The 25047-nt window shown below is 45.3% G+C and overlaps 1 protein-coding gene across 1 annotated transcript in view; it reads left to right on the forward strand.

The window, feature by feature from the left end:
• LOC135543782 (transcription factor SOX-6-like) overlaps window positions 1-25047 on the forward strand; it is a 94743-nt gene that overhangs the window by 1448 nt on the left and 68248 nt on the right. The window contains exons 2-3 of the mRNA XM_064971146.1: window positions 5303-5543; window positions 9438-9648. Of these exons, the coding sequence (XP_064827218.1) occupies window positions 5303-5543; window positions 9438-9648 (452 nt within the window). The remainder of the gene's footprint in view (window positions 1-5302; window positions 5544-9437; window positions 9649-25047) is intronic.

A 25047-nucleotide genomic window follows, 5' to 3' on the forward strand; every position in this document is an offset into this window, starting at 1 on the left:
TGTGTGTGTGTGTGTGTGTGTGTGTGTGTGTGTGTGTGTGTGTGTGTGTGTGTGTGTGTGCTTTATGCAGAGGGGGAAGGAGAGCGGTAGAAGCTGAATCATTATTATATGTTTATGTATGGGGTGCCAGGCTCATCTAAAACACAGTCACAATGGAAGGCGATCATTTAATTGTGCTAAACGGCAGTGAGTGTGTCAGTAATTTTCCAGCTGGGAGCTGTGAGGGAGCAACATGTTATTATGCCAGGTGAAGACCCTGTGGATCCCCGCTATGTCACCTGGGACAACAGTGGGGAAATAGGAGGTTACAAAGACCTCTAGAGGAAGACAGATTTTTTCCCCCTTTGTACGTTGTACAGCCAGTCTCAGGCTCATATGAGCCTGGCTCTATCCATCTGTAAAATATAGACAATATGGAGTGTCTATTGAAAGGAAATTCAAAAGATATTTTCAAATGTAAGGAAATATGGCCTTCAGTCCTCAAATCAGTTTTTGAATGTATTGTAGATTGCTTAAACTAAATTGAATACTATAACGTATATGACCTCTTTCTCTCTCCCACTATGTGTGTGAGCCCTGACTTGTGCTCTGGAGTAAAGCCTGTATCGTCTTTGTGTAGACAGTGATGCTCTGACCATGTTCTCACAGTGCCTTCACCAGCATGGTGTGTAATGCATTTACATCTACAATGATATTTCATTAGGTGCACCAAATGGCTCTTGTGCTGGCCTGCGATAACGGCTCATATTTACATTTTGTGTTTTCCATTGTTAGTATGATGTAATGTTAATATTTGACCTAATCTCTTTGTTCCGGTCGATGTTGTCTAAAGACGTCATGCTTTTTAGATGTTCACCCAATTGTCAGTTTATATTGAAATGCCTTTGTTTTCAAATAACTTTAGATTATAGAAAAAACAGGCATTGAGCAATCACCTGAGTTTGACTTTGTTGGTGTGTGCGTGTGTGTGTGTGTGTGTGTGTGTGTGTGTGTGTGTGTGTGTGTGTGTGTGTGTGTGTGTGTGTGTGTGTGTGTGTGTGTGTGTGTGTGTGTGTGTGTGTGTGTGTGTGTGTGTGTGTGTGTGTGTGTGTGTGTGTGTGTGTGTGTATGCCTGCACTTCGTTACCCATGGAAACCTGAAGCTCAGTCATAAAGCAGCCTCTTACCATATCCAGCGTTCCCATCGTTATGTCCTCAAACAATGGTCCTCTTGTTTTAACAACTTATTTCCTTATTCCCCCACAAAGAAAATTGGTTGGTGGTGTCTGAGGGTAAGGGGGCTAAGGGGGCTAATATTTTTCTGCTGAAGCGACCTGTGATTAAGGCTGGGAGGAGAGGGAAGAAGTGTGGGGGTTGTGGGGCGCGAGGCAGGCGATGGGCGAAGGGTGGGGGGGGCTGGTGTGGAGTTACTTATCACCATTGTCTATAAAAGGTCAGCAGTGTGAAAGAGCAGCGACAGCGGGCTGAAAGTCAGAGCTTGTTACGATAGAGGAGGAAATGCGATAGCCACAGACACACGGCCCAGTCATAAGACCTAGGGTCCTCTAATGCTAACCAATTAAACAGAGGTTGTCGCGTGATGAAACATTATCAGTGGCAACAATTCATGACTCAAAGCATTCCAGGCCATATGAGCCTTCACTCCTAATCCTTTAGATGTGGCCACTATTGTCAGCTATTTAAAGACCCTTTCTCTCTTTCACAGTTTCCTCTTTCTTTCCTCTGCAAAGTCACTGGGGTTTTGTCTGGGAAAAGGCAGGCAACATGTCCTGCTCTTATTGATTAGTTTGGTTTGTTAGCTGTCCATTGTTATTGTGTAATCAAGCATGAGGGGAGACGGCTTGTCAAGAATTCACACCAGAGAGGCCTCTTCAGTTTGCCATATTCTCTCTGCTCAATGTACACAAAGGCAAATATTGGGCTTCATTACTAGAGAAACACATTACATTATTGATAAGGGTAAAGGAATAGCAGCAGTGCAGAATGCAGTGTAGTTAGAATACAATGTATAAAACGGGTTGCTTTTTTGAGCCTTTTTCTGAGTGTTATTCAATGTTTCACAATCACCACTGTCGACCTGGACCCCAGCTGCTCTCCTACTCTATGAAACACCTTATGTTTTATTGTTTAATTCAAACAATTCTGGAATCAAACGCTCACGTTGTGTACCATTATATCCCAGCATAGGCTTTGGGGACTATATAATGTACATATTGTTGCCCTCTGACATTTTCTGAGACTTATTGCAATATCCCTCCCTCTCTCTCTCCCTTCAATAATGAGAGCTGGTATTGTATAGGGCCTCTGAGAGGTTGGGGGGTGGGGCACCCTCGCTCTGTGCTCTCTTTAGCTGAGCGCAGCCCTCCCAGCTCTGCTAATAAATTATTAACCCACTGACAAATACTGTTACGGAGCCTGCCGCAGATCTGTTGCATTTTCTAACAAGATTGCTGTAGACACATGTTACAGGAGGATGGAGTCAGCCCTGTTCACTCTGTCTCTCTCACGCCTCAGCAGCTTGACTGATGGCTGGAGACCGGGGTAAAAGTGCCTGAGAGACTGAATATTTTAGTGGTAAAATAATACCACTTGATTTACTGTGTCATACAAAAGAAGTGCTTTGTGTCACTCTCGCACTCCATTGAAGACAGGAGCTTGTTGTGCTGGAGGCCCGGGCTTTTTGGATGCATGAATAAAAAATGTGGCGGAATCTCCTAACTCGACCCCTCCCCCTCCCCCTTCTCAAACCTCTCTCCACCCCCATCTTCCTCACAGCACACCATCACTCTCAACATGCAAGTTCTGAACTTTGCTCTGAATTTAGATTTCCAATTAACACTCTCAATTTCGAGACCATTTTCTATTTGATATTTGTATTTATTTTATTTCACCTTTATTTAACCAGGTAGGCCAGTTGAGAATTAGTTCTCATATAATTACAGGAAACAATTTATTGTCTGATTAAAATTGAGAGCTGGGTCTCTCTAGAGAAAACAGAAGACATCACAGGCCGATCTGAGAGAGAGTGAGGTTCCTTCCCTCCCAGCACTACGGTACCTGACAGACTGGCCCTGTTGACACAGCTGCTGGGGCCTGGGTGATTGACATTGGCTGCCATTTTCCCATTTTCACCCTAACCAACACCAAAAATACTGATATATAACTACGTGCCTCTGTGTGTGTGTGTGCGTGTGTGTGTGTGTGCGTGTGTGTGTGTGTGTGTGTGTGTGTGTGTGTGTGTGTGTGTGTGTGTGTGCGTGTGTGTGTGTGTGTGTGTGTGTGTGTGTGTGTGTGTGTGTGTGTGTGTGGGGGTGTGTGTGTGTGTGTGTGTGTGTGTGTGTGTGTGTGTGTGTGTGTGTGTGTGTGTGTGTGTGTGTGTGTGTGTGTGTGTGTGTGTGCGTGGGTGGGTGGGTTTGCCTGCCAGCCTGTAAGACTTGGATGTCCTAATACGTATATGTGTTTTCAACACTCTTTATTGTAATGCCTTGTGAAATACAGTAATGTGCTGGCTCTGAACTCAGTTAATGAACTGTATTTAACAGTGCACATTGAGAGTGCCAGTCTGCTCTGCTGTTCAGCGCTGTGTGTAAAAAGATGGCACGGCTTCAAGTGAACTAGTCATTCTTTAGTGGAGCTGAGGCTGCTGAGCGCTGTCGGGCCTAACAGCGGCATGCGATGTGCACAATCCTCACATAAGGGGAGTGTCTGAAGCCCATAGACTCTTGATCAGATTATTCTAACACCAAACTGTGTGTTAATCTCTCCCTGTGTCAAGTTTGTTTTGAGCCCTCTGTGAACCCCATGCCATTAATTTGGCAGAGTCTGGTGAGGTACGGTGGAGTCTGTCTGTCTGTCTCATGGTCCTCCCAGCAGGCAACGTAAGGACACGATCACACCACAGCCCTTGACCTAGAATACCAACCTCTCTGTCTCCTTCCTCCAGCCATAGCCTAGATAATTGGGTGGCTAAACCTCTGTCACAGTGACCCTGTGGAAGAGATGAGAATGGGACAGATTTCTCACACCTTGAACTCCCCTCCCTCTCTCCCTGTCTTCCCCTGCCCATCCCTGCCTCTCCCTGTCATAGAAGATGCTACAGCAGAGATGAGACCTAGACTTGAGGCTCACCTGCTGTTTTCATTGTTAAATACCCAGCAGCTTAGATAGAGGCAGATCAGGGGCACGGGGAAAAGAAAATGACCAGTAGATATGGACTGGCTCCTTTTCCCCACTTCAGATCAGTAGCAATGCCATATTATTATCTTATTAATACCAATCGTATAATTAGATTTTCTGGCACAGTATTCATTTCAGTAATTGTAGGTCACAGCATGAGGGTGGCGTTGTAATTGTAAGAAGAGGCTAAATTAGATGTAAAATTCTATGAGGGGAAATGCTGAGCTACATAAAAAAATTAAACACTGTTAGCATTTGTTTTCTTTGCACCTGATATGTCAAGTACACTCTTCACTGTAATATTCATGAAAGTGTGTGACAGATTTGTAAATTCTGTCTTCCACTGCCAGGATCTGATTTCCAAGCTGCTTAAGTAGGATTTATTGGCCTGGAGAAATAGTGTAGCACTGAAAAGTTAATCGTTTGCTAATTTAGAGAGTGGAAGTAGAAAGGAAGCAGCTTGGGGTTGGTGTTGTGTTTGGTGGCAGGATCGTTCTGTCAACTGTTCAATTCAATCAATTAAGGCTCTTCTGCTAATTAAGAAGAGGACAAGCACATTACTTTGACTCGTCATCTCCTTATAATTGTTTATCATAAACAAAAGCGGTTTAAGGCATTATCTGAATTTGGAGCGATAGAGTAGTGTTGTCATGTTTACCTTCATCTAGGGTCATTATTGACTGGGACTCTATGTGGGGCTGTGTTAGAGCTTCAATGAGAGCATGTTATGTGGTATAGTAACCCTCTTAGCGGCCTAATCATTGGCTGGGTGGAGGGAGGGAGTGTTGGGCCCGGCCCAGACACAGGCACCGCTCCAGCCTCATCTCCACCATTTACATTAAACAAAGGATTGGAAGAAGCCCCATGTCCTGCTCTCACACCTCCTCAGCAGGCCACATGACCATTGATAGGATTTCTCCAACTTTGAGTCAGGTCCAACATTGTTTTTCAGGGCACCGACAGGTGTAGGTTGATGTGAGGATGGTGAAACATCCAGCATACCTGTCGTAAATACAATTTGACATCAGCTGTTTTGTCGTCCCGGGGTCATAAAACTGTCAGACTTTTAACTATGAGGCTTTGAAGTTTTCTGACCGGTTGTCTTTTTCTCTTTCTCTCTTCCACAGCAGAATAATGTCTTCCAAGCAAGCCACCTCTCCGTTTGCCTCCGTCGCCGATGGGGAGGAAGCCATGAGTCAGGACCACCTGTCCTGGGATAAGGAGGAGAGTGCCGAGGCCCACGGGACGCCCCAGCTGCCCCTGCACAGCCTGCTCCACAGCAAGGGCTCCATGGACGAACTGCAGCCCCTCAGCAGTGTCCCTCCAGAGAGTGACTGGGACAGCATGGTGTCAGCCCAGCAGCGCATGGTGAGAGACACCACCCTGTAGACCAGTTGACTAGCAGACATATTACAACTGCTAAAAAATGCTAAAATAATATAAGTAGGAATGAGGAATCATTGATACATCTTGTAATTCCTAGAAAACATACATCCCAAAGAAAGAAGAGTAATATGTCTTGGCAGTTTTTTTGTGGATCTATCTGATACAGGGTCTATAGCTAGCTGCCTTACTGTTGTAATACTCAGTGTCTACTGTAAGGACTCAGTGTACCATTCACTATTTACTGTAGGTGACAGGCAAGCCATCAGAAGGTTTCAGAGGGTACCGTATTATTGTCTCTGTACAACAGCGGTCTGTTTTCCAACGTTGTCAGGGGTGAGGTAGATGAATCTTCTGTTGGTGACCTTCACCATTAATGACTTTCACCACTGTCTAGCCTCTGAGTGTGAGTAAGCCTGACACACACACACACACACACAAAACTGTCTTGTCACTATGCCCTAGCAGAGAGGAATTTCTCTGACAAGGACACGGTCACAACAGAGGCCTCGGAACAATTTCAATGAAGAATTAAGACCATGCGTTCTGCCAGCTCTTGTCTTTGAAGTCTAAGCTCTCATGAGTGTCTTGAGATCCTCCCCACTCTAAAAGAAGAGGACAACAACGTATTGAGTTGCATTTTAACGTCACACGCAGATTTGATGAAACTATAAATAGGGAGACAATACGACAGTGGAACAAAGTCTCTGAGAGGCTATCTGTTCTAGAGGGCCTGCCCGGGCCCCTCAGCCCCCCAGCCGCCTGACTCCCTCACTGGAGGCTCTCTCTGGACCAGGATGCACTGGGGCCAAGATACAGGCTCAACAGCCACCCATTGTTCTGTGCCTGTAAAAGGGAACTCTTCACATGCCCAGCCCCTCCCTCCTCCTCCCAGCCATGGGTACTGTCTCTAATACTGTGAAGCCGTAGGGACCCTGGGACCCTCAGATAGGCAGCACCAAACCAACTATAATCAGCTACAGGTTATTATTAGGCTGAACAGACCCAGTGACATCAACAGTAAAATGTGTATTACACTACACAACATCCCAATAAAAATTCAATACCACAGTCTGATAAATTAAGACAGAACGGAATGTTGCTACGCTTCTTCTTCAGGCTGCATTATTTTTGTCATCAAAGAAACATCTCCCACAATATGTGTTGTTGTGTACATCTGCAGCAGGCCCCAGACAATCTGTGGAGCTGCTTTGATGTGTGCAGAGGAGAGAAGAGCAGAGGCACTTGTGGGCTGTAGCCGGGGAGGCAGGTGGCTGTTTGTGACAGACGGGCCTGCAGTAAAGAGACCCAGAGGGTCTCTGAAGTAGCCTTCCAGGGGCCACCCCTCCACACTGCAATGGCTGCTGGGAGAGAGTCGCTGCCCCCCATTCCTCCTGCCCACCCACGTCCCACTCCCAGCCCCATCCCAGCCCCTTTGTCCCGGCTTGTTTTCTAAGGATGCTGGGCGTTCTGGAGACACTGTTCTTGCCGTCCAGTATGTAAATGACAGTCAGGAGATTGCTCAGGTGGTCCGCTCTTCTGACAGGCTCTAATTGGATCACAGGGCCGTTAGTGATGAAGGTAATTAGAATAGTATTTGAAAGAATGTTTTGTTCATTGTCTCGTGTTACTCACTGCAATCACTCGACAGCCTCTTGATAGAATGAAAGGATCCGTATGAAAGTTCATTCTGTTCATTTTGGATCTGAGGGAGGAAATGCTTGCATTTAGTTTGCATAATGTTAAATCCTTTTCAGTTGATCATTACTTCAATTATTATTATTTTATCCAGATATGAAAAACTAAAGTTTTTGCTGCCTTTTTAACTTGAGAAAAACCAGCCAATATATATATATAACATCTGTTGTCACAATAAATCCTTTATTATATATTAAAAACCTTTCCTATAAGACAGCTGTGTAAGCCAGCTGTAAAATGATCTTGTTCTGGTTGATTGTTCTGCGTTGACCAGAAAATACAGCGAGACATGGTGGAGGCCTTGTGAATTGAAGAGTACAACCCAAAGCTCTAGTCTGAGTAGAGTCTATCAGATGGATGGTGGTGGCAGGCTGTGGTTTCATACTGAGGAGCGACATGAGGCCAAGGAAGGAGGACTAGAACATGGGGCCATGACAAGTCTGGAGGTTAATTATAAAAAGACGAACACAAATGTACTTCAAAGCTAGCAACATTCGTTTTCCCCACCATTGTCACATCACAGTTGGCTGTGGATTGCCATGGCCTTGGCCCTGCGTGACAATTACTTTTTACCATTAAATTGTAAACATTGAAATTGGAAAAGTGAAGTGTCGAGATCCCGTCAGCTCAAGTTGACTTGGTACAGATGGCACATGGGAGAGGGAGTGTGAGAGGGGAGAAGGAGGGATTGACAGAGAGAGAGAGAGAGGGGGGAGAGAGGCAGACGGCGAGAAGGCTGAAAGTGTTGCCTTTGCTGATTACCTGACTCCACTGCTGTGCCATGTGTCTGTGTGGGCTGTGCCCTGAACCTGCGCCAGCTGATTAACCCAGCGCCGCTCCACTCCCCACAAGCACCCTCCACTGGCCCTGGCACAGCCACAGCCACCCCTGCATAATCACCCCCATCCTGCCCGCCCTGTGCTGGGTGTAGACCTTGCCGCTCCACCCCGGGCCCTGGTACTGAACCGAACCACCTCTCTGACGCCTCTGCCTGTCTGAGGATATTAAGCTTGGATAAAAGATTGCAACAGGAATGCCCAGTGTACTGTACATCACTCCATGTTCTTTGGGAATATCAGCAGATCCCACCCACTTCTCATCATTCTACCTTCTTGATGTTCCTTTCTTCTTGGGTTGTTCACTTTCACCGTTATCTGTGTGTCCTTCAGTAGAATGGCTTCCTCCTTTATGTGTGTGTTGAAGGTATTGCGCTGTTTGTTGTTAAATGTCAGATCAGGCAGTGTTATACATGACACACAAAGCAGATGTGAGGATACATGGAGGTAAAAGGGTTCAACTCAGAATTACCTGTTGTCTCCTCACTCTCTGCAAGCTATAATTAAAACAGCCTTGTGTCTGAGGAGCCATGACCCAAGTTCTCTCTCTCTCTCTCTCTCTCTCTCTCTCTCTCTCTCATTCTCTTCCTGCTCCTTTTCCATGTACAGAGAGCACCCAGCCTTCAGTCTCAGACAGGATCCTTAGTTAAATACTAAACCACACACAGGTGGGACTGAAAAACAACAACAGCCTGAGACAGGACACAGATTTACGATGGCCCACAGCACTCAGCTGAGAATTCGCCTCCGCTCGAAAATGAACAAATTACACAGCACTCACCCCAACACAAATGTACACTCAAACGCAATTTAAGAAATTATAGTTGGGAGGTTTCTCTGTGTAGATTCTCTGGAGGTAAAGTAGTGCCTGAGCACAAGCATACACTCACGCGCACACACACACACACACACACACACACACACACACACACACACACACACACACACACACACACACACACACACACACACACACACACACACACACACACACACACACACACACACACACACACACACACACACACACACACACACACACACACACACACACACATTATGGCTATGCCCTCTGAAAGTGTCCCTCATCATTTCACTACACTATTTTCACTTGCCAGATATCATTTGATAGGAGCTGTTGTTATATGAAAGCCAGAGAGGAGTCATTTGATATGGCCAAATCGCCCTGGGCCACCAAAGAACTAGCAATCAATGCATTTGACTACATCAACTGTCAACAGCCGATAAAACTCAGAGACAGAGAGAATACAAAGGGAAATACTAATGATTAAATCCAACCCCCTTTCTCTTTCTCCATCCCCTCCCAACTGCTGTTTTCTTACAGGAATCTGACAGCAATAAAGTATGTTCCCTGTACTCCTTCCGGAATAACTCAACCTCCCCACACAAGCCTGAGGAGGGGGCCCGGGAGCGCGGCGACCTGCTGAGCGGATCTGTGTTCGGAACTCCGGAGCGCCGCAAAGGAAGCCTGGCCGACGTGGTGGACACACTGAAGCAGAAGAAGCTGGAGGAGATGACAAAGTCAGAGCAAGATGGTAGGACACTAAGTACATGTGTGTATGCGTACATATGTGTGTGTGAGGGAGTGTGTATGAATGCTTCCTTTTTCAAATAGCTTCAAACTTTTCGTCTCCCTCTCTCTCTCTTTCTCTATCGTTGTAGTTTTTTCTTTCCCACTCACTCTCTCTTTTTATTAAACAAACACACACACACACACACACACACACACACACACACACACACACACACACACACACACACACACACACACACACACACACACACACACACACACACACACACAAAAACACCCAGACATACACAGACAGAGGCAGGGAGGACTGACGTGACTGTGTTTCCAATTTGTTCTGAACCCTTTCCACAGTGACAAAGAGTGGGTGGCACTACACCTCAGCTTAAGTGTGGTCTCCCCCCACTGCCAAGGCAAACTGTCAGGCCGTAAAACACATGCCACTGACCTGATGCCAGGAACATTACCTTTATATTCTTCAACAGAGAAAGCTCTTCACTAAGGGACGCATTCATCAGTCAAAGAAAACTGCACCTACAGACAAAATGAGTCCAGGCTATTACAGTTTTTTACAATCACTTTGGCACTAATTTCGGAACCTTGATGTAATTTTTCAAAACTCTAGACACAAACTCACAACCAATGATTAAAATGCACATTTTTCAAAAATAACACTTTTTCCAATTGCTTGGATACAATACACATAAAGCTAAGATAATTTGTTCATTGAACTAAAATCACCTGTTCAAAATGACACAACTTAACATCAAAGTATTACCATTTCAAAATGCAATTCACACATTACATCTGAGATGACTGCCTATTAATTGCATTACAATGATCTAACTATCAGTTGATACAACTGCTCAAAATGATATGTAACTGTTGCATTACTCTTACTCCATAGTTTTATGGAAACTGACAATCAATGTTCCATGTTTAGATCATGAAAGTTTCAGGATAACAAGATCCATTGACACCAATTACCATGGAACATGAACCAATTTGAATACATTATCTATGGATGTAATATTTCATCATCATTCTTTATTAGACACTGTTTCTATGGTCCCATGTACCACTTTTCCAGACCATGTTTTCAGATTTGACATTACTGTTCACTCACCGGCCACTTTATTAGGTTCACCTATCTAGTACTGGGTAGGACCCCCTTTTGCCTCCACAACAGCCTGAATTATTCACAGTGTTGTGTGTTAAGAGATGCCATTCCGCAAACCACTGTTTTAAACAGCTGTTATTTGAGCATTTGTTGCCTTTCTGTTAGCTTGAATAAGTCTGGACATTCTCCTCTGACCTCTCTCATTAACAAGGTGTTTTTCCCACAGAACTGCCGCTCACTGAATGTGTTTTGTTCATCGCACCATTCTCTGTAAACTCTAGAGACTGTAGTGCATACAAATCCCATGAAGGCAGCTGTTTCTGAGATGCTGGAATCACCATGTGTGGCATCAACAATCATACCACGGTCAAAGTTGCTTAGATTACGCATGTTGCCCGTTCTAATGTTAGGTCGAACAACATCTAAAGCTCTCTACTCTATATACTCTATGTATTTGCAGGCAGCCACATGAATCGCTGTTCGAATGTAACCTTCCTTGATGAGCTAAATCAGGTCTGTAGAGCAGATGGCATGACCCATGTCATTGTGTGGGATAATGTCAGGTTCCACCATGCTCAAATGGTGCAAGTCTGGTTTCAGGCCCATCCACAATTTACCACCCTGTACTTACCCCCGTACTCTCCTTTCTTAAAACCCGATTGAGGAATTTTTCTCCACATGGAGGTGGAAGGTATATGATAGGCACCCTCACGAACAAGCCACCCTTCTCCAGGCCATGGATGACACGTGCAATGACATCACTGCAGACTTGTGTCAGGCCTGGATTCGCCCTGCCGAAGATTCTTCCCAAGATGTTTGGGAAAATGGAAAACATCCATTGTGATGAACCTGAGGCCAAATCCACAGAGTTGAGGGAAATACAGAAGTACAGTCGTTTTTTTTTTTTTTTTTGTAGCTAATTATTTTTGCTTTGATTCAAAGAAACCTATTGTATTTCATCAATAAATTTCAGATTTTGTTCAATGATTCCACTATATCTGTAGTCCTCTCTTTACTAGTCCTTTTACAGTGATGTATTTATGTGTAGTACCATAATGAAACATGTATCACATATTTTGTACTGCAATATTTAATGATTGTACGAACAACTACACAGTGAAACTATCGGTATCTTGTATGTGGGTGATCTAAATGAATGTTCCTTTGGTATTTCATGATAAATGAGTTATTTGAAACGATGATTCTGCAAGTGCAATGTTTCTTTAAAGATATGAATGCACAAAGCAATGTTTTGAACATTGGACAGCCTGTGTTACAAGTGATGACCGTTTTGAGTTTTGAGGTTTGAAAAATGACCACAAGGTTCTGAAGTTAGTGCCAAAGGGATTGTAAAAAACTGTAAAAGGGATGCATGTGCCAATTTAATTCATTCAGTTTACTGCACCATATAGTACCTAATTCCGTCACGTATCAAATGCACTTAATGACTATATGTCACCCTATGGTAACCCTCCACTCCCTAGTCCTATATGGTATCTCAAAGTACCCAACAGAACCTTCTGTCACCCTCCACTCCCTACTCCTATATGGTATCTCACAGTACCCAACAGAACCTTCTGTCACCCTATGGTAACCCTCCACTCCCTAGTCCTATATGGTATCTCACAGTACCCAACAGAACCTTCTGTCACCCTATGGTAATCCTCCACTCCCTACTCCTATATGGTATCTCACAGTACCCAACAGAACCTTCTGTCACCCTATGGTAACCCTCCACTCCCTACTCCTATATGGTATCTCACAGTACCCAACAGAACCTTCTGTCACCCTATGGTAACCCTCCACTCCCTAGTCCTACATGGTATCTCACAGTACCCAACAGAACCTTCTGTCACCCTATGGTAACCCTCCACTCCCTAGTCCTATATGGTATCTCACAGTACCCAACAGAACCTTCTGTCACCCTATGGTAACCCTCCACTCCCTAGTCCTATATGGTATCTCACAGTACCCAACAGAACCTTCTGTCACCCTATGGTAACCCTCCACTCCCTAGTCCTATATGGTATCTCACAGTACCCAACAGAACCTTCTGTCACCCTATGGTAACCCTCCACTCCCTAGTCCTATATGGTATCTCACAGTACCCAACAGAACCTTCTGTCACCCTATGGTAACCCTCCACTCCCTAGTCCTATATGGTATCTCACAGTACCCAACAGAACCTTCTGTCACCCTATGGTAACCCTCCACTCCCTAGTCCTATATGGTATCTCACAGTACCCAACAGAACCTTCTGTCACCCTATGGTAACCCTCCACTCCCTAGTCCTATATGGTATCTCACAGTACCCAACAGAACCTTCTGTCACCCTATGGTAACCCTCCACTCCCTAGTCCTATATGGTATCTCACAGCACCCAACAGAACCTTCTGTCACCCTATGGTAACCCTCCACTCCCTAGTCCTATATGGTATCTCACAGTACCCAACAGAACCTTCTGTCACCCTCCACTCCCTAGTCCTATATGGTATCTCACAGTACCCAACAGAACCTTCTGTCACCCTATGGTAACCCTCCACTCCCTAGTCCTATATGGTATCTCACAGTACTCAACAGAACCTTCTGTCACCCTATGGTAACCCTCCACTCCCTAGTCCTATATGGTATCTCACAGCACCCAACAGAACCTTCTGTCACCCTATGGTAACCCTCCACTCCCTAGTCCTATATGGTATCTCACAGTACCCAACAGAACCTTCTGTCACCCTCCACTCCCTAGTCCTATATGGTATCTCACAGTACCCAACAGAACCTTCTGTCACCCTATGGTAACCCTCCACTCCCTAGTCCTATATGGTATCTCACAGTACCCAACAGAACCTTCTGTCACCCTATGGTAACCCTCCACTCCCTAGTCCTATATGGTATCTCACAGTACCCCACAGAACCTTCTGTCACCCTATGGTAACCCTCCACTCCCTAGTCCTATATGGTATCTCACAGTACCCAACAGAACCTTCTGTCACCCTATGGTAACCCTCCACTCCCTAGTCCTATATGGTATCTCACAGTACCCAACAGAACCTTCTGTCACCCTATGGTAACCCTCCACTCCCTAGTCCTATATGGTATCTCACAGTACCCAACAGAACCTTCTGTCACCCTATGGTAACCCTCCACTCCCTAGTCCTATATGGTATCTCACAGTACCCAACATAACCTTCTGTCACCCTATGGTAACCCTCCACTCCCTAGTCCTATATGGTATCTCACAGTACCCAACAGAACCTTCTGTCACCCTCCACTCCCTAGTCCTATATGGTATCTCACAGTACCCAACAGAACCTTCTGTCACCCTATGGTAACCCTCCACTCCCTAGTCCTATATGGTATCTCACAGTACTCAACAGAACCTTCTGTCATCCTATGGTAACCCTCCACTCCCTAGTCCTATATGGTATCTCACAGTACCCAACAGAACCTTCTGTCATCCTATGGTAACCCTCCACTCCCTAGTCCTATATGGTATCTCACAGTACTCAACAGAACCTTCTGTCATCCTATGGTAACCCTCCACTCCCTAGTCCTATATGGTATCTCACAGTACTCAACAGAACCTTCTGTCACCCTATGGTAACCCTCCACTCCCTAGTCCTATATGGTATCTCACAGTACCCAACAGAACCTTCTGTCACCCTCCACTCCCTAGTCCTATATGGTATCTCACAGTACCCAACAGAACCTTCTGTCATCCTATGGTAACCCTCCACTCCCTAGTCCTATATGGTATCTCACAGTACCCAACAGAACCTTCTGTCACCCTATGGTAACCCTCCACTCCCTAGTCCTATATGGTATCTCACAGTACCCAACAGAACCTTCTGTCATCCTATGGTAACCCTCCACTCCCTAGTCCTATATGGTATCTCACAGTACTCAACAGAACCTTCTGTCACCCTATGGTAACCCTCCACTCCCTAGTCCTATATGGTATCTCACAGTACCCAACAGAACCTTCTGTCACCCTATGGTAACCCTCCACTCCCTAGTCCTATATGGTATCTCACAGTACCCAACAGAACCTTCTGTCACCCTATGGTAACCCTCCACTCCCTAGTCCTATATGGTATCTCACAGTACCCAACAGAACCTTCTGTCACCCTATGGTAACCCTCCACTCCCTAGTCCTATATGGTATCTCACAGTACCCAACAGAACCTTCTGTCACCCTATGGTAACCCTCCACTCCCTAGTCCTATATGGTATCTCACAGTACTCAACAGAACCTTCTGTCACCCTATGGTAACCCTCCACTCCCTAGTCCTATATGGTATCTCACAGTACCCAACAGAACCTTCTGTCACCCTATGGTAGCCCTCCACTCCCTAGTCCTATATGGTATCTCACAGTACCCAACAGAACCTTCTGTCACCCTATGGTAACCCTCCACTCCCTAGTCCTATATGGTATCTCACAGTACTCAATAGAACCTTCTGTCACCCTATGGTAACCCTCCACTCCCTAGTCCTATATGGTATCTCACAGTGCCCAACAGAACCTTCTGTCACCCTATGGTAACCCTCCACTCCCTAGTCCTATATGGTATCTCACAGTACCCAACAGAACCTTCTGTCACCCTATGGTAACCCTCCACTCCCTAGTCCTATATGGTATCTCACAGTACTCAACAGAACCTTCTGTCACCCTATGGTAACCCTCCACTCCCTAGTCCTATATGGTATCTCACAGTACCCAACAGAACCTTCTGTCACCCTATGGTAACCCTCCACTCCCTAGTCCTATATGGTATCTCACAGTACCCAACAGAACCTTCTGTCACCCTATGGTAACCCTCCACTCCCTAGTCCTATATGGTATCTCACAGTAACCCACAGCACTTGTCACCCCCCAACTCTCTCCCCCAGACTGCAAACTGTAAGAAGAACGCACAGCGGAAAAACAAATGTTTGAAAGAGCCGCTACAACATTTCCCCCATTGTTAATTAGCACGGCACTAGTAGTATAGTGTAGTATGTAATCAGACTTGGGGCCCCTGGGAACGCTGGTGTCTCATTCAGCGTCTGGGGAACTCTTAGCTTAAGCGCTACATCACACGAATAAATTAGATGTCCATTCGTTTAAAAATAATTTGCCGCTTTCTTTTTATAAAGTGTTTGTTTGGTGGTCTTTGTACAGTATCAACTATCCTGGATTATTCAGGAGATAGCAATCTCCATCCCAATTTCTAATATTCCTAATAATAATATTAGATTTTTAGCAATGTTAGCTATCAGATTTACGATAATTTCTTCCGATTCATTATTTATTATATTGTTGACTTATGTGTTTAATAGTAAAAACAGTGTCTTAACTAGTATTTCTTCCCCTGCTGTCTTAATGGTATCGTTAGTTTCATACCCTTGACTTTTCCAGAGATGATACCTTTCCCTCGGCACAGAGGACATCTCTCATATGTCTCTGGTTTCTGATGGGGTTGTTTTCCGCGGCGGGCGCACTCCTCTGAGCCCTCTGTGGCGAAGGCGGGCGTTATGGTAATGAGCCCCAGCTGGTGAGGGCCGGTTGTTGCAGTAATTTAAATGGTCAAGTGCAGCTGGTAATCCAGGGCCGTATGTTAGCGCAGGGAGGAGAGAGTGCTTCAACGTGCAGTACAGCTGTTTTAATCTCCTGTTAATAAAAGAGCCTGGCCCTGCCTCATGCGCCATGCATCAACACCACCTAAATAAACTCCCTTGTTGGAGGAAATTAGTTTCTGAGAACACAGAACAAGACAAGAGGCTCACGAAGTTCAATATATCGTCTGTAAGCTGCTTGAATGGAGAGATTCAGTGTCCTTATGGACGCTTGACACTAATTCCATCAGTAGAGATGACTGTGTGATTGCTGTACATCAGAAGGGATATTACAGAGTACAGTGAGTATGGCAGGCGGGTAACTGTTGTTACCATTCATAATCTGTCAGTGTTTATAGAGAGCCTCTGTGAGCATCTTGAAAGGGCAGGATTAACCCATTACGGGCAAACCAGGAGGTTGGAGAGCCATTTGTTGCCTTAATGACCTGGCTAATGTAAGACAAAGCAGCGATGAGCTAAATATATCACTTATCTAAGCTACAGTATCATGGAGACAACTGTTCCTCCTAATCCACCCTGCTTTCGTCCCTCCACTGGTCTGGATCACTGGAGTCTTCAGAGCAGAGCGAGACACCATCTGCTGCCCTTATTCTGACTGAGTCCTCCCTGTTATGTCCCTGGTCAGGAATCTCATCTCATTGTGATGATGGATCAAGACAGCTTGCTGACCTTAATGGTAGAGGGCATGAGAATCCTCTCTGTTTCACCTATTACAATGTAGACACTTGTTACGACACCATTAACATTGAAGTTGTTTAAACTGGACTTTGTGTATCCTCTTAGATTCAGTGATGAATGAGTCAGAAAGTGTCATTTAGATAATTGTGTGACGTTGTGCAAGTCCAGAGGCCATATTTGCTACTGAGCGATGATAAAGCTGTGGACTGGGACAAAGAGCAGTCCTAACAGACGATGACAGAGTCTCCTTCCGCTGGCCGCCCATGCCTCTTTCAGTCCCCCAACAAAACGTTGATTAAATGTATATCGTCGTCAGGGTTCGCTGCCCTCAAATCCAATCAGACCTAAGTTGACCGCAACTTTGCCTAACTGGGCTGCCATCTCAGTGCTCCGTGCCTGAACCCGCCACAGTGGCCATACTCAGCGGCTCTACCGCCCTCCCACCCCTGCTACGTCCTCTCTGTCACTGGTCCTTAAAGTGTTCTAAGTGCTTGTGACTGCGCTAATGAATGAAATGTCCTCCCAGCAGTGAGGACTGCATTAAGCTGAATAGCCACCTTAGCTGTAAAAGCTCTATTAGACTCAGTGGCCAGGAGGGCTAACGATTGTGCCCAATGTTTATTTACTAGGTATTGTAAATGCATTATTTATGGAGAGCTTTCCAGACACCACTTGTCAAGAGTTAATAATGTCAGTATAAGGTATTAAGGGAAAAAGAAAAATGGCCTCCATTATGAAGATCCAAGGTGACCTTGGTTGGATTCACAATTAGACCAGCTTCCTATGATGCACTAAAGTATGAATAATGGTCATAGGGAGTCAACCCCGTGTTGTCCCCAAGACAAGGACAGGTGATAGTTGTGTTTGTTAGGTTTTAGCCTGTTCCTTTGGGCTCTATACATACAGGTCGAATCCTTGCCAGCACAACCAGCTCTGGATTGGATTTGCGTGCAGTTAGTGAATTCCTAATGTCTCTTTCTATTGTGCATTGAGTGGCATGCCGAGACATGTTTTTGTTCTTTATCGGTGTCCTGTCGAGCACAATGCAATTTCTGTGCACGGAGGCATGTCAGAAAGTGATGCACTCAAGCCGGTCAGATATTCGTCTCCTTCTTTGTAGTGTTCTCTGTTACAGAGACTTGCTGCTTGCATCAGGGAATGTCAACACACAGGCATGCACGCACAAACGTCCCCTTTTTGCCTGGGCATTGCCAGTCCTCTGCCTGTGCCAGTATAGCCAGCAGTGTCGTCTTGCCAGGAGTAGTTCTAGCTGCTGCTAAAAGCTTGTTATATTTTAATCCATGTTTAAAGGCCGGCGAGACTGAATGACATGTTTCAGGCAGGAGTGTGGCAGGTCTGCAGGCAAACCCTAATCCCAACACTGACCTGGGATATTGAAACATGTTCTAGGTCTGTCACGCCCTGACCATAGAGAGGCTTTTATTCTCTATTTTGGTTAGGCCAGGGTGTGACTAGGGTGGGCATTCTATGTTCATTTTCTATGTTTTGTATTTCTTTGTTGTTTCCGTGTGGTTCTCAATCAGAGGCAGCTGTCTATCGTTGTCTCTGATTGAGAACCATACTTAGGTCGCTTTTTCCCACTGGGTTTTTGTGGGTAGTTGTTTTCTTTTTTTGTGTCTATTCCAGACAGTGCTGTTTCGTTTTCGCTCATTCTCTTTGTTATTTTTGTTATTTCAGTGTTCAGTTAAATAAAATAATGAACACGTACAACGCTGCACCTTGGTCCACACCTTATTCATGCAACGATGACCGTTACAAGGTCTATGTTCCCTTATGGAAAAAATACACACGGCTTTTTAGATTTCAGGTTGCACTAGAGATTGCAGTACATAACATCTATATTCTGATGTAACGGGACTGCTTTTACAGTTCAACCTGGTGGTTGGCCTGTATAACAGTACACATTATCTCGCAGTGTTCCTGTGATGACTCGAGTGTGTCTGTGGAGAAGAAGTGAGAAGGAGAGGTCGCTCCCCATTGAGTTGGGATGTCCTGTTCCCCCTGGGAATGCTGGAGGTTCTATCTCAGAGGGTAACATGCAACCCTGGGTGACCTGTGACACTATGAACAGTTGCTAATGTGAAAGGGTGAGGACTTCGCCCCAAGGCAGTAACCCAACCTCCTTGGAGCTGAGAGGAGGTCCACACTCCACACTATGGTTCACAGGAGCCAGGCTATGGCCAACAGAAGCTAGCCGTGTCAGTCAGAGTATCTGGTTAGCAGTGCACCTGGACCACAGCAAGACCTATTGACTAATTACCATACCAGTGTGAAGCCACAGCACCTTCATCCACAGGGACAGTTCACTAAATCACAGCCTTCCTCTCTGAGGTAGAAGGATTTTGAAAGAGATCACACACGTCAGCATTAGATGGCCTCCACTGTGTGACATGAGTGGTCAAATCGTGCTGTTTAGTTGGGTGATCTGAATGTATGATTCTCAATCTCAGTCTATGTAATGCCAATCAGAATATATATCTCCCCCATCGCTCTCTCTGGGGGCTTTATTAGCATGGGACACGTGTTAACATTGCCAAAGCAAGTGAGGTAGATAATATACAAAAGTGAAATAAACAATAAAAATGAACAGTAAACTCTCTCTCTCTCTCTCTCGCTCCCCCATCTCCCTCTTCCTCTCTCTCTCTCTCTCTCTTTCACTTTCACTCTCTCTCTCTCTTTCGCTCTCTCTCTCTCTCGCTCCCCCATCTCTCTCTCTCTCTCGCTCTCTCTCTCTCTCAAGCTCCCCCGTCTCTCTCACTCTTTTGCTCTCTCTCTCGCTTCCCCATCTCTCTCTCTCTCTCCCTCCCTCCATCCCTCTGCTTGGAGTTGTAATCCGTCTCTGGGCTATGAGTTATCCCAGTGTCTGTGGTAGTGCTGCAGTGTGAGTGTGAGTTTGTAATCAGCATTGTGTGCTAAGGAAGGGCAGGGTCATTATCCTCTATTACGACAGGGTGTGTAATGAGATTCAGGGATGGGGAAAGCTTTGGAAGAGAATAGGATCAGCTTCAAGTCTTTGGCCTGATTAATAGTGATGAACTCATGACTTAGTCCTAACACAGTCTCTGCCCCAATCCTGCTGTCTCAGCCATGGAAGCTCACTGTAAAATTGGCTACAGGTGATTTGTACCGTTTGAACTATATGCATAATACATTGTTATTAGTCAAGCTCAGGATTTCTTGTGGAAAGGCATTTTTATTCATGACTACAGTATCTGGTTGTGTTGTTACGATTCACTTAAAGGTTTGCTTAAGAAATAATATAGTATGACAAGCTCTCTCTCTCGTTCCCTCTCCCCTCTATCCAGCTGCCCTGTCGCCTGGCTCTGTTTAATCCCAACTAATTAATAGGAATCTTTGTTATAATGATCTGTGGCGTGAGCCTCTGACTCGATGCATATGCAATGAGGCTGGAGACCCAGTCGCCTTTTTAATGTGTTGGCTGCTAGCCGAGGTGAAGCTGCAGGTTTTGAGGCGCGCTTCAAACACTTAGCTCTCCTCTACTCTCCTCTCCCCAGTCCCCCAAACATCAGTCAACTGCTAGTTTCTCTCTTCCTCTCCTGTCCACTCGCGCTCCATCTTCTTGTCTTCTCCTTTAATAATTGTCCTTCGCTTCTGTCTATCTGACTCCAACAACCTGCTTATAATGATACAAGTGACATATTTTATCAGTGGCTGGCTGTTGTATTTGTGTTTGTTTGAGTATTTTTGTGGTTTTGTGTTTGTGCCTCCCTCTGAGTGTATGTGTGTGTGTGTGTGCATGTGTGTGAGCGTGTGTGTGTGTGTGTGTGTGTGTGTGTGTGTGTGTGTGTGTGTGTGTGTGTGTGTGTGTGTGTGTGTGTGTGTGTGTGTGTGTGTGTGTGTGTGTGTGGTACTCCCCGCGTATTGCTCCATTCTTGTGTGTTTTATTCCTTTTATGATACTATTTACATTTGTAGAATTTTTTGCAAACTTTTCTTTACTCAATTAAGGGCTCTTAAGCAAGTATTTCACGGTAAAGTCTACACTCGTTGTATTCAACACATGTGACAATTAAAAATATGATTACATTTAAAAAAAATAAAACTGAAATACCTTATAAAATAGGTAGTCAGACCGTTTGCTATGAGACTCGAAATTGAGCCCAGGTGCATCCTGTTTCTGCTGATCATCCTTGTTTTTACAACTGTTTACACCTGAGGTAAATTCATTTGATTGGACATGGTTTGGAAAGACACACACCTGTCTATATAAGGTCCCACAGTTGACAGTGCATGTTAGAGCAAAAACCAAGCCATGAGGTTGAAGGAATTTTCCATAGAGCTCCAAGACAGGATTGTGTCGAGGTACAGATACCAAAACAGGTACCGAAAAAATTCTGCAGCATTGAAGGTCCCCAAGAACACAGTGGCTTCCATCATTCTTAAATGGAAGAAGTTTGAAACACCAAGATTCTTCCTAGAGCTGGCCTCCCGGCCAAACCTGGTACCATCCCTACCGTGAAGCATGGTGGTGATAGCATTATGCTATGGGGATGTTTTTCAGCGGCAGGGACTTGGAGATTAGTCAGGATTGAGGGAAAGATGAATGGAGCAAATTACAGAGAGATCTTGATGAAAACCTGCTCCAGAGCTCTCAGGACCTCAGACTGGGGTGAAGGTTCACACAGCCAAGACAACGCAGGAGTGGCTTCGGGCCAAGTCTCTGAATGTCCTTCAGTGGCTCAACCAGAGCCCGGACATGATCCTGATCAAACATCTCTGGAGAGACTTGAAAATAGCTGTGCAGTGATGCTCCCTAACCTGACAGAGCTTGAGAGGTTCTGCACAGAAGAATAGGAGAAACTCCCCAAATACAGGTGTGCCAAGCTTATAGCGTCATACACAAGAAGACTCAAGGTTGTAATCGCTGCCAAAGGTGCTTCAACAAAGTACTGAGTAAAGGTTTTTTTCTTTATAAATTAGCAAACATTTCTAAAAACCTGTTTGTCATTATGGGGTAATGTGTGTAGATTGATGAGGGGGGGGGAACGATTTAATCAATTTTAGAATAAGGCTTAATTAACGTAAACAAAATGTGGAAATTGTCAACGGGTCTGAATACTTTCCCGAATGCAATGTATGCGTGTGTGTCTTTCTCTCTCTCTCTCTCTCTCTCTCTCTCTCTCTCTCTCTCTCTCTCTCTCTCTCTCTCTCTCTCTCTCTCTCTCTCTCTCTCTCTCTCTCTCTCTCTCTCTCTCTATGTGTGGGCCTCTGTTCATTCTCGGCCTATGGCGTGGCCTGCCAGCCCTGTGGAGCAGTGCTCTGGTCTGTCACTTTTGTTTGAATAGGTAATGTGGAGCTGTTCAGGCTGAAGAGACATGAGCTGGAATCACTTGTTAGGACACATGATCAAAAGCTGCTCTCTGCACTCTGCCAATCAAACCTCTTGTCACCCTGTGAAGCAGACGTTAAATAGATTTTTCGTCTGTACGCCGCAGGCAGCCTGCCAGCCTGACATGTGAACTTTTACCAAAAGATACCAGCTCTGCTACTCCTCCCGTTCCTCTATCACCCCAAAAACTCCTCCCTCATCTCCCCCTCCCCTCTCCCTCTCTCTCTCCTGCCACAGCACTGCCCCTCTGCTGACAGGCCAGTGAACAGAGCCTAGAGCTAAATGACATGGCTAAGTGTGGGGCACATGGAGCATGCTCCACTCTCACTCTCCAGCTTGCCTTCTCTGAACAATGGATTTAGTATGCAGTCCAAACAGAACCCATACACACCACATCACGACTGCCTCCTAGGAGTTAGGAGAGACAGGGGAGTCCTGACAGAACAAGAACAGCATAAAGTGGAGCTCTCCCTCTTTGAGATGACAAAACAAGCAGCTGCTTCTTCAGTGTGCCATTCTTCGCTGCATTGGGATCACCTTCCCTCTTCTCATATTCCCATTAGTCAACAGTAGCAACTGCTGTGAAGCATTCCGAGAGCCATCTTCCCGGGATTCAGCTGTTGACTCTGTCCCCCTGCGCCTGAGGAGCACAACGCTCCCATTGTGTTGCTGGCCCAGTGGCTGCACAGGATCCCCCTGATAGGAGGAAACGGGTGTCTTAGGGAGACAAATCACAGCCAGGGCTTTACAGAGGCCTATTTGTGTTCAGACACACTCCCCATAGGTGCATCCCATCAGCTGGATCTCAGCTCTGGCTCAGACCTATAGTACAGCCAACCCTAATGGATTGGGACTCAATTATACTAAAAAATATTGATTCTTTTTAAAAATGATTGAGAAGCTATGGAAGATTTATGTATTCTGTTCTATGAATTTCCATGTTACTTTAAACAGACTAAAAGACAAAACAGTGTAGAATAACAGCTTGTATAGAATAGGAGTGTACTGGAGACTACACTTTCAGCAGCTTTAATAGCCTGGCTGTTTTATGTGACCCCTCAGTATTTGGAATGCTACAGTGAGGGTAGAATGCTAAGGCAGAGCCCATTAATGCTCTTAAATCTGTCATTGTGTTGGAGCTGTAGATCTGGAAATAGCAGACTCCTTTATGCAGAACAGCGACCGACATGGACAGGCTTTACGTAATCAGACTGGAGGGTGGGGGAGATGGAAGGTGGGGGGTCGGGGTAGATATGGGCACTACAGAGCTTCTGCCAGGACAGGGGGAAACTTGGGGATGAGGGGGATGGGGAGTGAGGGCCAGTTGGATGGACAGTGGGACACTAGAACAGGGTTGTGTGTGTGTGAGGGGTTATACTGGGAAAGTCTCTGCACAATATCACTGTCCAAGCCTTGGCGTTCGGTTCCCAAGCATTCTCCACACATAACTGGACAAAAGAGCTGGTGTCATCTGACCGGGGATGAAAATAGTGTCAATGTAACCCACACCATGTGCACAGACGGCCCCTGTGGCCTGCTAATGATTTCAGGGCACATCGCATGCTTGTTTTATAAGACTATGGTACGTCAGCCATCCAGCTAGCAAATCTGCTTTGGTACAGGCAGACATGACAGATTACACAGATACGCCTATTACCATATTTGCATTGTTTTCCACCTAACAGTGAGCATGAATATTTTACACTCCACTTTGATGTCTGCCTCTTGAACAGAGAGACTGTTTAATCACTTGTGATAAAACAAATGTCTGCCCTCACTCTCGTTCTCTCCCACCCTGTTCAATATCATTTCACATGTGCCAAGAGATGAGATTAGGATGTCAGAAGAAACAGATAGAAACATGTTTTATTGCGCTGGAAAGCTTGAGTGCTGATGAGTATAATTATTTGGCGAAAACCATCTCTCGTTGGGAGTGCCCCCGATATAATTTTAAGCCTGTGGAGGTCGAGTGGTTAATATGTTTTAAGACCCTGGCATCCATTACGTGTCATGAAGTTCCAATGATAGGTTCAAGTTATGAGTTTGTATTATAATTAATGATCGCTGTGCTGAAATGACATTTTCCTCTAACTCAGTACCACTTATCATAATGCTGCAATTAGTGATTTGTGTGGTGAGGCACCCCACTTTCTCCATCCATGTTCTCCTCCCCTCTTCCCCTCCCCTCTTCTCTCTCACTCTTCCTGCTTGTTTGTAGTTCTCTCCTGGGTGCCAGTTGGCTTCATGGCGGCTGCCGTAAGACTTCTGTTGTTAACTTTTTGTTAAAGTCATGGCTGGGCAATGAGCTCAGCCTCACATGAGATCTGAATTCTTCCATCCTTGCACAGCTTGTCTCAGTCCGTGTGGCTCTGTATCCCAGAGAACGGGGATGGCTTGTTTCAAAGGAAAATACGGCTCCCATTGTTGCAGAACCATTTTGGAACAATAGTGCATTGAGACGTTTAGCTGTGGGCCAGCGAAGGGGACTTCCTAGAAATTGGAATTCTTAACCTTTGAAGTACCATGGTTACTTCATCATCCTAATTCTCCCTGGTCTGGCTGGCCTAGCATCAGAAATGTCTATTGTGTTCAGTCTCAGAGATGGAGATATTCAATACAA

The sequence above is a fragment of the Oncorhynchus masou genome, chromosome 1 (genome assembly GCF_036934945.1).
Source record: "Oncorhynchus masou masou isolate Uvic2021 chromosome 1, UVic_Omas_1.1, whole genome shotgun sequence".
Classification (NCBI taxonomy): Eukaryota; Metazoa; Chordata; class Actinopteri; order Salmoniformes; family Salmonidae; genus Oncorhynchus; species Oncorhynchus masou.